The sequence below is a fragment of the Acanthochromis polyacanthus genome, chromosome 16, assembly GCF_021347895.1.
Source record: "Acanthochromis polyacanthus isolate Apoly-LR-REF ecotype Palm Island chromosome 16, KAUST_Apoly_ChrSc, whole genome shotgun sequence".
In the NCBI taxonomy this organism is placed as follows: domain Eukaryota; kingdom Metazoa; phylum Chordata; class Actinopteri; family Pomacentridae; genus Acanthochromis; species Acanthochromis polyacanthus.
The window spans coordinates 18,475,795-18,490,265 of NC_067128.1; the positions used below are offsets into that span (position 1 = coordinate 18,475,795).

At 39.9% G+C, this 14,471-nt stretch overlaps 1 protein-coding gene across 1 annotated transcript; it reads left to right on the forward strand.

Moving 5' to 3' along the window:
• c16h1orf198 (chromosome 16 C1orf198 homolog) lies at positions 1-7,386 on the forward strand. Its single transcript, XM_022215504.2, has 6 exons — positions 1-340; positions 793-843; positions 1,014-1,136; positions 1,849-2,016; positions 2,819-3,178; positions 5,987-7,386. Exons 1-6 carry the CDS (start codon positions 35-37, stop codon positions 6,041-6,043), a joined length of 1,065 nt encoding a protein of 354 aa, XP_022071196.1. The 5' UTR covers positions 1-34; the 3' UTR covers positions 6,044-7,386.
• The last annotated feature ends 7,085 nt before the right edge of the window (positions 7,387-14,471 follow it).

Here is a 14,471-nt window from a genome sequence, read left to right on the forward strand (position 1 = left end):
TCCTCACAATAACAACAGCTGGCATCAGTTAAAGATGGCCGCCGCAACCATAGCGGGGCTCGATGCCCACAGGATGGAGGAAAAGAAGTTTGAATACTTCTCCTCCATCAACTCCATGGCCAAGAAAATAATGCAGGAGAGGGAGAAAATCAAAGCCAAACACGGCTCGTCCTGGGAGAAAATGACGCCGCAAGAGCAAGACAACGCCATCGACAACTGCATGATGGACCCCCATATCCGAGCCCGATACGCTATGCACAGAGTAGACCGCGAAGAGGTGGTCTGTTACCCCAAACTGCTCATTCAGACGGGCCAGAAGATAGTTCATTTCGGTGAAGAGGTACTTAGACCAAATAAACGTTGCTTTTTGTGGCTTTATAATGCGTTTAGAGGGCAGAATAGCTAGTGCGGTCATGGTTGCTAACAGTAGCCACGTAGCCGCTAAAATATGTTGGTAAACGTCACGGCTGCTATTTGATATGTAACCTAGCAACTAGATAGATGTAACAGTGGAATTTTGTTTGGTAGATTTACAATAGACTCAAAGTAGTAGACATGTCCATAATACATAAATGTTAGCTATATAAAGTTTAAGTATCTAAAAATGATGTGTAGTTTGTATATTTTGGGGTTTTCTCCCATCTTCCTTTCTGTTTTGTTAGTTTAGACATTGACGTCATGCGATTTTCCACGAAAGATAAACCTACATGTATATTTACTTACTATATTGCATTTTATCTAAGGTCCTGAGTACAGCTTGTGCGTCAGTACAACATATGTTTGTCTCTTTAGGATATTACCTGGCAAGATGAACACTCTGCCCCCTTCTCATGGGAGACCAAGGTAAAAACTGATAAACTCAAATGTTAAAATCATATTTTGGGCATGCATACCTGTACAATGCATTACAATTTGAAGTTAAAGCCTATGTTTGTTTGAGTTATGCCTGAAATATCTGGAACTTCATGTTTGTGAATCTACATACTGTTCTAAACTTAAATCCCATTTTCCAGAGTCAACTGGAGTTCGGCTTGACATCGGGCTCAGCAGAGGGGATCTCTGCCTCACAGGCTGACTCAAAATCCACAAAGGTTCCTCATTCCAGCCAGCTTGGGAAAAGTACACCAGGGACCAAGGTATGATTAGTCTTCAATATATACAGAGGTGATTGTGAGTGTTTAATTTGATAAAGAAATGTTTGCCCAAATGGCAGTGGACTTGTAGTTTGAAGTTTGTGTGACTCTGAGTTGAATATGATTGGATTAAATCATTATGTTCAAATTTAATAGAAACTTGGGATGAGCAATGCCCAAACAGTCAAGCTTTGCGCTGATAATTGAATGTTGTCAGGGTACCTTTGGGCCTCTGGGATGGAGCTACATCACAGTGAAAAAATATAGGTCACCTAGTTGTTTCATGTGATCTTTTACTGCTGCTTTTCTCTTATGACAATGTGAATATGCTTTTTACACAGAAAGTTTATTGTAGCCAAATTAATATCTGAGTTAATATATATTAATATGTGCATTATTAAAACAGAAGTCCCAGCTAACCGAATTTTAAAGCAACACATCAGGCAAATTTGAGCAACCTGGTCTACAAATAGGGGTTTTCTGTGATCATTTCACAATTAATTTTTTTCTCAAACTATTATCCTGCTGTATCTATAAATACTGCTTTCTTGGCTTGTGTGAGATGTACATGTTTCCAGACAGAATTACTCACTAAATACTTTCAATTTTTCAGCAGAAATTATTTAATTTTCACTTCGGGACTTTACCAGAGTCGCGATGCCTCTTAGTGTTCCATGAATGCAGCATGTGATGAAGTGTGATTGTGATTATGAAGGTGTCTGTCAGTGAGGTACGGCGGCCAGAGGAGGAGTCCTCTTTCTGGAAGATCAGCGCTGAGAGGTCCAGGCTGGAGGGAGAGCAAGCTGACTTCCAGTCCCTGACTCCCAGCCAGATCAAATCCCTAGAAAAAGGAGAGAAATCACTCCCTTCTTACCTCCGACAGGTAAGCACTAAAAAAAATACCATCACAACACGCTTAATAATTACTGTTTGTTGTCATTTCCTTTTGTAGGAGCAGCTTTGTTGTTATACCGGGCTTTGCAAAAGTTCTGTTACACTTGTTGAGACATTCACGAAAATGAACACAAAGATTTTTTTGGTGCAATAAGATAAAAGTTTTGGGTGGCCACATTTCTGATTAATATCATTAACACATATATTGAAATATTTGGAAAATAAAAAATGATCTTATTGCACCAAAAAGTCTTTGTGTTCATTTTGCTTGCATTTTGCAAGTGTAACAGAACTTTTGCAAAGCCCGGTATTTTGGTTTGCTGTTGAATGTGGCGGCAAAAGCATCACAGCTCTGGACGGTATCATTTCTAAGAAACAACAGATGGAAAGCAAGTTCTCACCCCAACGCAGTATGTTATCGCACTGTGTATCCTGAAATTGAGTGTTGCCTGAAGCTGAGATGTCTGGCATCTGTGGAGCCTCCACAAGTGTCAGAGAAGCAGATGGCCAATGTAGCCAGTTTGCAGTTTATAAAAAAACAAGCAAATAAAGATGCCTGGTTTGTTCCACTTTCCTCTTCATTTCTTTCTACACTTTTAATGTTCTCATTACTGAAGATTATATAGTCTTCTTTGCCAATAAAGCTTGCCAACCTCATACAAGAAGCCAAAGTTAGATAGCAACTGATGTGCGTCTTTGCCATTGTCCATTTCTGAACAATATCAGAACATTGGTATTTGTTGCTTTTGGAATTTATGTTAACAGAAGCCCTAATTATTTTTTTTCTGCAGGAATCCTCCGTTATCTCCAAGGAGCATGAGGCAGCAGAGCATCACCCTCCACCTCCTGCCAGGTCCACCAAGCAGAGAGCACCCAAGCCTCCTGCTCCACAGCCCCCTCTCCCTGCCGCAGTTAGCGCAACTCCGGCGTCCATCTCCATCTCGCCGAACCCTCCCCCGCCTGTCAGCGTCTCCTCTTCAATTGCAGGCTGGGAGAGATCTCAGAGCACCTTGCCATCAGTCAGCAACACCCTGGATGAAATGTTCTCCTCCAGCCTGATGTCCAAGCCTTCCAGCCTCTCTGCAAGTGTGGAGAAGGAAAAGGAGGAAGAGGCTTCACCCAACTTTGACGGCAGCCCCACATTTTCCCAGGTAAGCTCTGAAAGAGAGAGAGTTTCCAGAATGACCTGAGCACAGTTTCATATTGTGAAATCAAGCAGCGATTGATTCAAATCACATAACAGATATTGCTAAAGGCCTGCTAATTGAAATAGTTGCTGTGACATATTGGATCATTGTGCGACTAGAAACACAATTTGCTTTAAAATCATGTTTTTGATCATTGCTAGCTCAGTATTAATAATGCACTGGTTCTTGACCTAGTTCAGGCTTTCTAAAGGTCTCAGTAACACTCATAGTTTGATTTATTTTTTCCAGAATATGCTTAAAATAGTTCTGTTTTATGTTTGGTGCATGTCTTAATCACACTGCCTTTATGTGAAGTAATGAAAAGCTCTAACTGTTGGGTAATATCAAGTGGCAGGCAGCTGTCATTCTGTAGTCAGTGTTGCATGACCCTATGTGGAAACATCAAATTTGCTTACTGACAGCAGCTCATGCAGTACTTTACAGTGCTGAGTGCAATTTTATTTTGGGTGATGCTTAACTTTTCGTGTGAACTGCAGGCTGTGTTGATACTAGTGTGACTCACCAGATGTGGGATGCAGGTGTAAGCCTGCCTTTGGCTGTTCATGTTCCTTCAGCTATCTGCATTCTACTGCTTTCTCTGCTACAGCAAACAGCAACAATCTCCAGGCAGCAACCTTTCATACTGGAAATATTAAGTTTTACTAAGCATTTAAATTGTGCAGTACGGAAGCGTTGCTAGTTTTTTTTTCTTTATGGATTATGGCCCATTTTAATCACCATGCTTCTCTCGCTGCACGCAAATGCTCCACCAAAACAATTTTATCTATCACTGTTTTGAGGGAACACCAAATGTCCATTGCTTAGCCCCTCTTTAGAAGACTTTGATTTAAAGAAATGCAAATAGGCCAGACCAACATATTCAACAGAACAGGCTTGCGAAGCCAGACTATGTCTACACAAAGCAGAGAAGAAAGGACTGGAAAAATTGAGATGACAATCAAACATGGTAGTGTCTACAGATACGTACCCGTAGCCTGTGGCCTACGGATACGGCACTTTCCATTTGCCAGACAGATACGGCCCCGTACGCGAGTCTCGCTATTCAAGAAGCTGCTAACCACTGCAAACTGTTGAAAGGTAAGCAAAGGTTAGGGTTAGTGTTAGGGTTAGGTTTAGGGTCCGTACCTGTAGTACTGATGCTACGGGTCCGTACCTCCAGCATCTACCGGGAGTCACGTGACCAGATCTCGCGTATCTGATTGGCAAATGGAAAGTGCCGTATCCATAGGCCACAGGCTACGGGTACAGGTCCGTACCTCTAGCAACTACCATAAAACATAGTTGGGCAGAATAATTCAGAATCTGTATTTAGTGGAGCAAACTGTGACAGAGGTGTTATACATTCAGTGTGTTGAAATATGTTAAGAGTTGATGTGCAGAATGGTTTGATAAACACCTAGTTTGTAGAGATGGTACAAATGTAAATAGGCCTAGTCAAAACCCAATTTATAGCTTGTGGAGCCCCTATTTTTGTTCCAAAATTACTAACTTCTGTGAGCACTTGGCAGTTGTAGCTATTTATTCATTTTTTTTTGTCAAATTAATAATCAATTGAAGGCTCTTTTTCCTTTTATATAATCTATGGTTGATTGATCGCTTTGTTGCAGCACGAAATACCTTTTTGAGTTTTCTTTCTAGCCATGGGAGACGTGGGCTGGACTTTATTTTGCTGTGAAAAATAATCCCACTGTGAGTATAAACGGAGTAAATAATGCCCAGAAACTGTTTACTGTAGAGTTCAGAGAATCAAAAACACATCATAGGTGGCTACATGTTGAAGCTTAGAGGTTACAGCAAAGCTGACGTCATGTGTTCCAAGATGTAACTAAGTGCTGGGTCTTTGGCATCGACACAAACACCACATGAGAGCTGGGATTGGTGATGGGCTGTTTACCTCACATGTGTTTCTGGTTTGAATTCTCCTTCATTCGACTTTGAGGCACTCACTGGTCTTACTCACCGTGTCCTCTTGTGACACAGTTACCTTCATTTTCTTACTAACCAAGGAACAAACTGTAAGTTCCAGCAGAGTAGATTAAATTCTAGTGAATCTCTTGTACAATGCCTCACCATGTAACTAAGATGGTGTAAACATGGATTCTTCGTATGGCTGTTGAACATGGCAGAATGAACTGCTCCAGCTTTACACACCTCTGTTTACTTTCAGGTTGATCATGAAAAACTCAACATTCACACACAACAGCCATACATGTTACCATGGTTACCAAGTGAGGTAAAGTAAAAACATAAGTTCTAAAAATGTCAATTGTTTTTTACCGTTACGTCACGGAGGGTGGACAGATTGTATGTTTAGTTCAGAACTATCACAGAGTCCTGCAGTTGATGTGTTTTCCTTTCATGCCACGAACAAACCTCACCACAGTCCAGTCTTTTTGGGTGTTTAGTCTGCAACAAAGTATGATTTACAACTTTCACATGAGCCCAAACAAACCAAATCAAATATGCAAACACTCCAGATTTCACCTGAACCTCAACAAACACATTGGGTGCAAAAGCCTTCCAAGAAGTCAAGTAAATACTCCCAAACAACTGAAAAGACATGGCAGATATCCTGATAATTATCCATTTAACCTAATCTAATAAATCCGTTGTAGGAAGTCCAGTAAAGTAAGGAATAAGTCCAGCTTCAATATACAAAAAAATTTGCAAGTTATTAATAGCCAGTCACTATGCACCATCTGCTACCCCCGACGGTATTTACCACAGTCTCCCTCTTTCTCTCCTTTTCAGTTTAACACAAGCAACAGCGTCCTGAAGACTGGATTCGATTTCCTAGACAACTGGTAAACCACAGCTGAGACCAGTCACCGTTCTGAATGAGTCATCCTCATCACTTTAAAGAAGGACCACACTGCCATGACTACAGACATCCACGTCTAGATTTAAGAGACTTTAAAATGACCACATTATGTTCTTGTAATCATCTTGAGTGGCTTGTTAAGACATTATCTCACCGCCTATGTGCTGGTGTTTTTTGTTTTTATTTTTTGCCCTTGAATAGAAGTGCACACTTTTCCTTTCAGACTAGGATTGAATCTTTTGAACCTCTTGCCAAACCCCTCCTGATGTTACATTTGCTATGACGCGCTATGGTACACAGAAACATATTATAATTAGTAGGGGATATAATAGATCAGAAATCCAGTGGCTTTTATTGTTCAGGCGTTGCAAAATGTTCTCTTTGTGACCACATTTTATTCATGAGTTTGAACACCACTGTACACATTGGCAACTTATCCCTGCTAATTAGGGTAACATGATGATTGTGTTGCTTGCAGTAAGAAGTAACTAGGCTACATTCACTCGTAACTCTTAGACACTAATCCAGCAAAGAGCAGTTTGGTACCACAAGCATGTAACAAGTTTCATCTGTGCAAACACTAAAACCCTTGTCCATGTTTAAGATTTATTGTTTCTTATGAAGATTTTGCTCTCCAGTCTGCTTTTATTTATACTTAGAGTATATATTCTATTAGAGTTGAAGTAGTGCTGCAGTCCTGACCTGCATAGTGCAATTACTACAGACAGTGTTCCTGCTGGTCATGGAATTCCTGGCATATCATGGAATTGTGATATTGGGAAATGGAAATCATGGAATTTTACATTTATATGACCTCACTGAATTATCGCAGAATGTTTTCCAACTTTTATAAATTCATGGAGCTAGAAGGTTGCTTTCAGCCAAGTCTAAGTGAAAACCAGACGGCTGTTCTCTTTGGCATTTGAAAAAAAAAAAAAAACAGGAGGGAAGAACAGCCATGGAAGTACATACATTTAGTCATGGAAAATTCACGGACCGTATGTCCGGACAGTCGTGGGAACCTGTTACAGATGTCCTGTGTGGATTTAGGTCCTTGCCAACACTTCCTCACTGTGTCATCCCTTTCACCTCAGCACTGAACAAAGCTAGTGTGCTTTGATAAAGACACTCAAACATTGTGTTGTAGGTTAACAGGCAGGTGTGTAGTGGTTGGTAGCTCTTGTGTCAGACCTTAAATCCATGATATGACTAGAGTACTATTTTATTGAATTTTCTATGTATCTGCTGATTGTATCCTTTGCTATATCTGTATATTGCACTCTTGCATTTTGAGGTCACAGATTGGACGGAAGTAAATACATTAAACCTGGTTATTGTCTTTTTCTTTTTTTTTTTTAAGGTTTTTGGTCTTAAACCCCTTTCCTTTTGTATAGGTGAGAGGTGTTTTTTAGCTTCTTTCCGTTTCTTTTATGTTCTCTGTCACACCTGCAAATTCAGTTCTCCAAACATAAAGGAAGTCATGCTACTACAGTAAGTTTCTGTTTGGAGAAAAAGAGCATATTGCTAATGGAAAGAAGTCAAAATTGGTAGAGTTAACTCGAAGTTTTGCTGCAGGGTGATCAGGCTTGTCTCTTTCATCAAGATTATTTGCGTTCTTAGTGACTTCCCTCTCAGCTTCATGACATCAATTCCTCCAGCTGTAATTTCTACCAGATCCAAAGTGTCATTTAGGAAAGGAGGGCTGAAGGATGTCCGGTGCTCAAAGGAAACTTTGTGTTGCTCAGTTACAACAACACATTCGCAAAGTTCAGAATTAAAAGACCTCGATCAACTGCCTCTCTTCAGTGCAAAGAGGCCATTCTGCAGTGTTTATTTTAAGAAGCAAGAGCTTTGCTGTGTTTCATACATAATGTATCTGTGAGGTTAGCATAGAGCTGCTGAAGAAATAGCACATGAAGCTGATTCTTCAAACTGAGAGAATGTAATGTTGGTCAGTGTGACTAGTCTTTGAACTAAATCTATAATGGAAGCTCATCTGCAAGTAAACTGAAAGGACCATGTCACCTTCTTATCTGTACAATAATTTAAAAAACTAGCTGCAACCACTTAGCATAAATGCTGGTAAGGGGAAATAAAACGGCTTGCTTCCTTGAATCTGAAAGCAACAATCTGACTCAAAATTGTATCTCCTCTCAATACATGCACGGTTTGCATGTATTGCATCAACCTTCATAAACCCACTGTACACCTCACGATCAAGCAGCAGACACAGTTAACAACTAATTGGGGAACACAATGGAGCAATTAGCAGCTTAAGAGATGTGTATTTATCTGAGGAGCTGGTAGAGGCCAAAACAGAGCTAAAACGAGGGACTCTGAAGGAACTCTTAATTTGTTTACCGATGTGTTTGTCAAAGTTAGAGTGAGCAAAATGTAAATGTTGCATGCAAATGGTCTTCTTATCTTAGTCTTTCTGTGCACAAAAAGTTTTGGAGATGGTCCACTGCAGACAACTTCTCAATCACTGAGTAAATTCATACGCTTGTCTGATTTGGCTGTAAAGTGATCAGACACTGTGACAAGTTCACAGACACTCCTTTAACCAGAGACTATTAAAGGGCAGTTAAAATACAAATTTTTACAAAAATGACATGATGTCACAGATGACGAGAGAAAGATGAAATTAGACTGCGGGCATGTCAGTGTCGTAGCCTGCATGTTCACAACTCCATCATTTGTTGTCTAATCGTTTTTGACAGATCTGGATGGTATGTGACAATGTGAATTTTTTCCCCAAAATACCCACCCACAGGAGAGGTAGAAGGGGTGTGGGAGGGTGAGGGACGGGAGAAGAGGTGTGTGGGAGACAAAGAAATATATAGCACACAATGGCATACATGCATGATAACAGTAACATAGATAATACATACAAAGTGACGCATAATGAATACAGAGTGACTAGGGATATACAGAACAAGCCAACATTTAAACTGATTCAGAAGTTTACTGTTATGGTGTAAGGCTCTGGCATTAAATGTACGACATATATAGCTGGTAGTAAAATACAGTGTGTAGATGATCATATCAAGTATAGTAAGGGCGATGCAGAGTAGATAGGTGGAAATGGGCAGCTGGGAGCAGTGGGCTGGAGGAAGGTCAGCAGCAGCATCCCACAGTGGACATGATGGTACAGCAAACCACAGATCAGAAGCATCCAGCTCTGGGACCAGGGACACTCAGAGAAAGGACACAGGGGGACACAAAGTGAATACAATGCAATAATGGTAAATACATAGGTAATGAAAAAAGGGCTCAGTGCATGGAGAGAGGTCCCCCAGCAGGGGAGAGTTGGACAGCATTCCACAAGCAGCATTTACAGCCTCATTAGCTCTAGTCAGTGCATATGTGTGACACGACATGATGCAAATGGTGGACACACCTCTTAATTACTTGCGATTGCTGGCCTATGACTCCACTTTTCATCTTTCCATTATCTTTTCTAATATTATATGTACTCTGCTGTTTGATGACATGTTGGAACAACAAATACTGATATCCCTATATTAAAATGAATGGAATTTATTATACATTTATACACGGTTTGTAAGTTGGCATATATATCTTATGAACAATCAACAACAACTACTTTGTAAGATTGTATTGCAAGTACAGCCAACAAAGTAGCAACTTATGGAACAAAAGTTTACACTTGTGATCATTTAAACAGGATTGGAAATCTGATTGTGCGACTTCAGAAATGAGAGTTTCTGTGATAGCTTGGACACTGTAAAGGAAGCCTACCAAATACCAGGGGCATATTCTCGGTCAGGTGAGGCAAAGATAAATTTGATTAACTCAGACTGAATCCAGCATGTTAGACATGAACCTCACAAAGACTACCACAGTGAAGGAGTGTGAGGCTATGGGGCTGCAGGAGAGCAAAATGTGTTGAAGAGATGACATTTATGAATGACCCCATGAATGTCTGTTGATTAAACAAAATATTAGCTAATAAGAGGGCTCCCAGTGTGACGAGGCTTGACAGAAGATGAAAATTCCAGCATGACATTAAGTTAGCGCAGGCCAAAATGGCACAAAAGCTTCGAAGCTCTTGTCATGCTGGAATTTTCATCTTATTCATATATATATATATATATATATATATATATGGATTTTAGCTGAGAAGTTAGGCAGAGTATATATATATATTCATTTGGAGACAGAATTCAGTCAAAATGAGAATTCAATTTTCTTTTCTCCAGTTTCCCTTTTTAGGGAAACTGAACATCACTTGACTACTCAAGAGCAGGTAGCAAGGTAAAAGGAAGAGAAAATAGATAAAAAGCCTGAACCTATACAAGGCGGAAAGATGGGCAGATGATATGGCAGGTGAAAAAAAATAGAAAACCTCTGAAGAATGACAGCACATCTTTGCAGACCCATCTGACACAGACTCAAGTGAACCCACTTGAGGTGGTCTATCAGCCATCACACAGCTCCTCTGTAGTCACAGAGATGCAATACATTGTGGACTTTAAGTTGGCCAGACTCAGGTCATAAACAGCTTATGTCTACATATATCATCTAGGAGTGTGGGTCTTTATGGTACTGTATATTAGTGTTCATCATTCCTCCCTGAACTGAGGCACCTCTGTCCAGTCTGACCGCCTCCCTGCAGCACTACCCAACACTTCCAGATCCTGAATGACTGCTTTGTGTTCAGTAAACGTTTGGCTGAATTTCTTTTTTCAGCAAATGTTTGGGTGAGTCAAAATTATTGCACGGTATTGAACTTACAGCTGAAACAGAGACAGGTCTGTTATTGTGTACTGGTGTATGTCCAGCAGGCTAATGAGGCACTTTATTTTTCTTTTAACTTAAAATGAAACCACAGGTCCTCGTCACAAAGCAAAAAGACCTGATCTGACCTGATCTATTTCAGACATTTCCCTCTATTTTAGAAGCATTGTTCACATCTGAGAGGTCAAAAGACAAGTGGAAATTCAGTCATCCAAATGTTTTTGCACTGATGAGTTATAAGTCCGTGATAAATTATCAAAGTTTAGGGGAAACATTTGCACAAGTTTGTTTCATTTCATGCATTGCAATCTTGTGGTCAAAAATGTTGCTAATTTACACTGTGATTTTAAAGGGAGGCTTTTTACTCTGCCGAGGAACACGTTGGAGTTACGTCTGACCGTCTGTTAGTCTGTCTGTGCACAACATTATTTACAAAACAGAGTCACAGATTTGGATAAGAATTTTCATTGAAGTTCAGAAATGACATGAGGAGCAAGTGATTAGATTTTGGCAGTGATGTGGATTATAGTCTGAATCCACAGATTTGTTAAAGATTTCTACATCATTGTGAATAGCGGCACAACGTCACACGATTGCGATCCTACGACAAATCGACTGCTGTGGACTTATCGGGACTTATCTAACGGAAATCAAACAACAACTGAGCAGCTTTGGCTGAGTACTGCCCTCTCTGAGTGCTTTTTTTGTTTTAAATGTCCTCCATAAAGTATGCCAAAAGCAGATTTTTATTTTTAACCATATTTTGTTTGAGAAAAGGGTGAGTAAATTCTATCACAGTTTCATAAATCCTAGAGTAGTCTCTTGAAATGTCTTTGATAATGTATTAAACCACTCAAAATCTCCAAATGTTTAATATCACAAAACGGACAATTTTTACAACAACAGAAAAATACATTTGACTGCAGTTCCTTGGTTGGATTGGCTTCATTGTATTTTACTAGTTTCCATAACACCATGATAAGAAATGCCAAGGTCAAAACAAAGACTCTCAGGGGTAATTTTTTTCCATTCTCTTGTTTAATCCAATCTGAGGTCTGGAAAAATTCTGGAATCCATCTTGTTGCTGGAACAGCTGTGTATATGCAGCCGTCCTGCAGCCTCAAACACATCTGTAGCTCACAGTCCCAGTAGCTGCGGCTGCTCCTCCCAGTCTCCAGAACCTCACCACAGTCGCTTCCCTGGAAACTCTGCTGAATTCTTGTGGCATTTTAACTGGCATTCCTCCTGCTACAGGCCGGCGCACACTCAGACAAAGACGCAGACACACATATGCACACACAGACACACAGTCATGCATGCACTAGCACTTACATAAGGTTTCTCTTTTCTTTTTATGCCATCATTTCCTGAACAGATTCTCCAACCCACATTTCTCTCACTACTGTTTATTTAATTATGCAAGAAAAGCTTGGCAAGCATGCCTGATATGTGGCCACATAGCATACATATGACATATATGATATATGTCTGTCAAGATTGCTTATTGACTGCATCCCATAAGATTGACACACATAGCTGATGATCTAAAATGAAGCAGCTGTTCCTTTCAGCCACATAAGCACACTGCTAGTTTTGCTGTCATTTGTTGCTCATGTCAGGAGGATAAACTTTTAATTTTATTTTTCGCCAACTTGAATGCTGCTATTAAAATTTTTTATCCACTTACATATTAGTTAGCTTTGACATAACTAATAACATTTTTTTTGTTATCTATTTGTGATCCTAGTGAATAATATATAATAATATATAACCTCATGTGGTCTAGTAAGACCAGTAGCTTTAAAGGTGCCCCTTTTACAGCAAAATGATGAAAGTTTCACATGTCCCCAGAAAGTGCATTTCAAATTTTAGCACACAATTCTGCAAAGATGGTTCATTTCATCAAGACTGTATAATGCAAGCTTTTAGCTTGGTTCCAAACAGGCTGTTAGCTGAGCTGCTGCTGTCCCCGCCTTCTTCAGGAAGAAGACTCTCTCTGCACCTCATTGACAGCATGAAGCAAAACAGTTCACAGCACAACAGCTAACGCAGACATGAATGAGTGTGTGAAACCAGGACTTTAGGTTTCTTCTGACTTTCTTTCTGAGAAGTCATTTTACATGGAAATATCTTCAAATTCCAGTACAGCTGTTGCCTTACACTCATGTGTATAGTGAGTTTGTTGAACAACATGGCAATTATAGAATTGCTAATTTAATGGTGCACACTATAAAGTGATCTTAGTTAACATGTAGTCTTAGTAGGCCGCATTTCACTCCCTGTTTTCATACAAATTCAACCGGCTGACAACAGAAACAGAAACATATGGAAACAAGAAAACCACCAAAGCTGCTCAGTCATTGTATGATTTCTGATGGATAAATCCCGCTAAGTCTGCAGTCGATTTGTAGTAGGATCGCAATCATGTGATCATCAGCAGGCAGCTGACGCAGTGTTCATTTGTAGTCATAGTTACAGTGTTGCCATGCCGCTATCAATGATACAGAAATATTTAAGAAATCAATGGATCCAGACTATAAACTGCATCACTGCCAAAATCTAATTTCTTGGTCCTTGTGTCATTTCTGACCTTCCCTGACAATTTCATCCAAATCCGTTATTCTGTTTTTAAGTAAAGTTGCTAACAGACAGACAGACAAACGTATGCCGATCGTCACATAACTCCACTGAGGCTCTGCCTCCTTGATAGAGTAATAGGAACATCTATATTGGAAATTTGGTTGTATTGAAATACAATCTATGTGAGCACAGAGAGCAGGAGAGAAGACAGCAGATCTAAACATCAACTAAGTTTAGGTTGGCCTGACGCACAGCAGTAACTAAAACATTTCCACCATCTCTGAATGTCCCTCAGCTATACAATTTCCACATAACTCTAACATGTGGGCATAAAATCAATGCTAATAATAATGTTAGCCACATAAGCCACACTGACACTGAGGATTTTCCTATTGTTGTTGGACGTTGCTATCAAAATCAAAAATAGTCCACTGGATCATCCATTTTATAGATGCTGAAAGTGCATAAGGTGTCCACTCTTGCAGCCAACATTAGTACATCTGGTGTGCTTTATTCGTGGCTGAGACAGCAGAAGCAGTTCGAGAAAGTAAATAAACCAAGTGGACTATTAGACAGATGCTTTTTCTGAAGAATTCATCTGGAAGCAGTGAGAGGGATTATACAGAGTTTAAGCTGGACCTTAGTTGGAAACAGCAGTTGAGTAAAATTGTAACTGGCTTGTAAAGCTGGGACGTTATCTAGTTACTTCAACATATGTGACCTTTAAGTTGCTAATGTTATCAAACTTCTGATACATATTACTGTGTATCCAGCAGTGCTGAATTTTTGGCTCTGCTGTACATGTGCTACTGTTACACTGTGTTGTAGTACTTCACACTGTCTTTGCTTACTTTAAGCCAGGACTGGGCAAACTTTTTGGCTCAGGGGCCACATTGACTTTTGAAATTCGACAGACGGACCAGACCAGCATCAGATGGTTGGAGATTGTGCAAACTAATATGAATTACATGTCAAAGACAATACTGACAAAGTAAAGAATACTCACATTCAGTTTCAGTGGGAACAGTGTTGTTGGTCACCCTTTTTTGCCCGTGCATCAAAGTCTGGTGTCAG

Coding starts and splice junctions, on each gene's coding strand:
- c16h1orf198 (XM_022215504.2), top strand. CDS start 35: ATGGCCGCCGCAACCATAGCGGGGCTCGATGCCCACAGGATGGAGGAA. Junction 1,137..1,848: donor AAAGTACACCAGGGACCAAG/GTATGATTAGTC, acceptor GTGATTATGAAG/GTGTCTGTCAGTGAGGTACG. Junction 2,017..2,818: donor TCCCTTCTTACCTCCGACAG/GTAAGCACTAAA, acceptor TTTTTTCTGCAG/GAATCCTCCGTTATCTCCAA.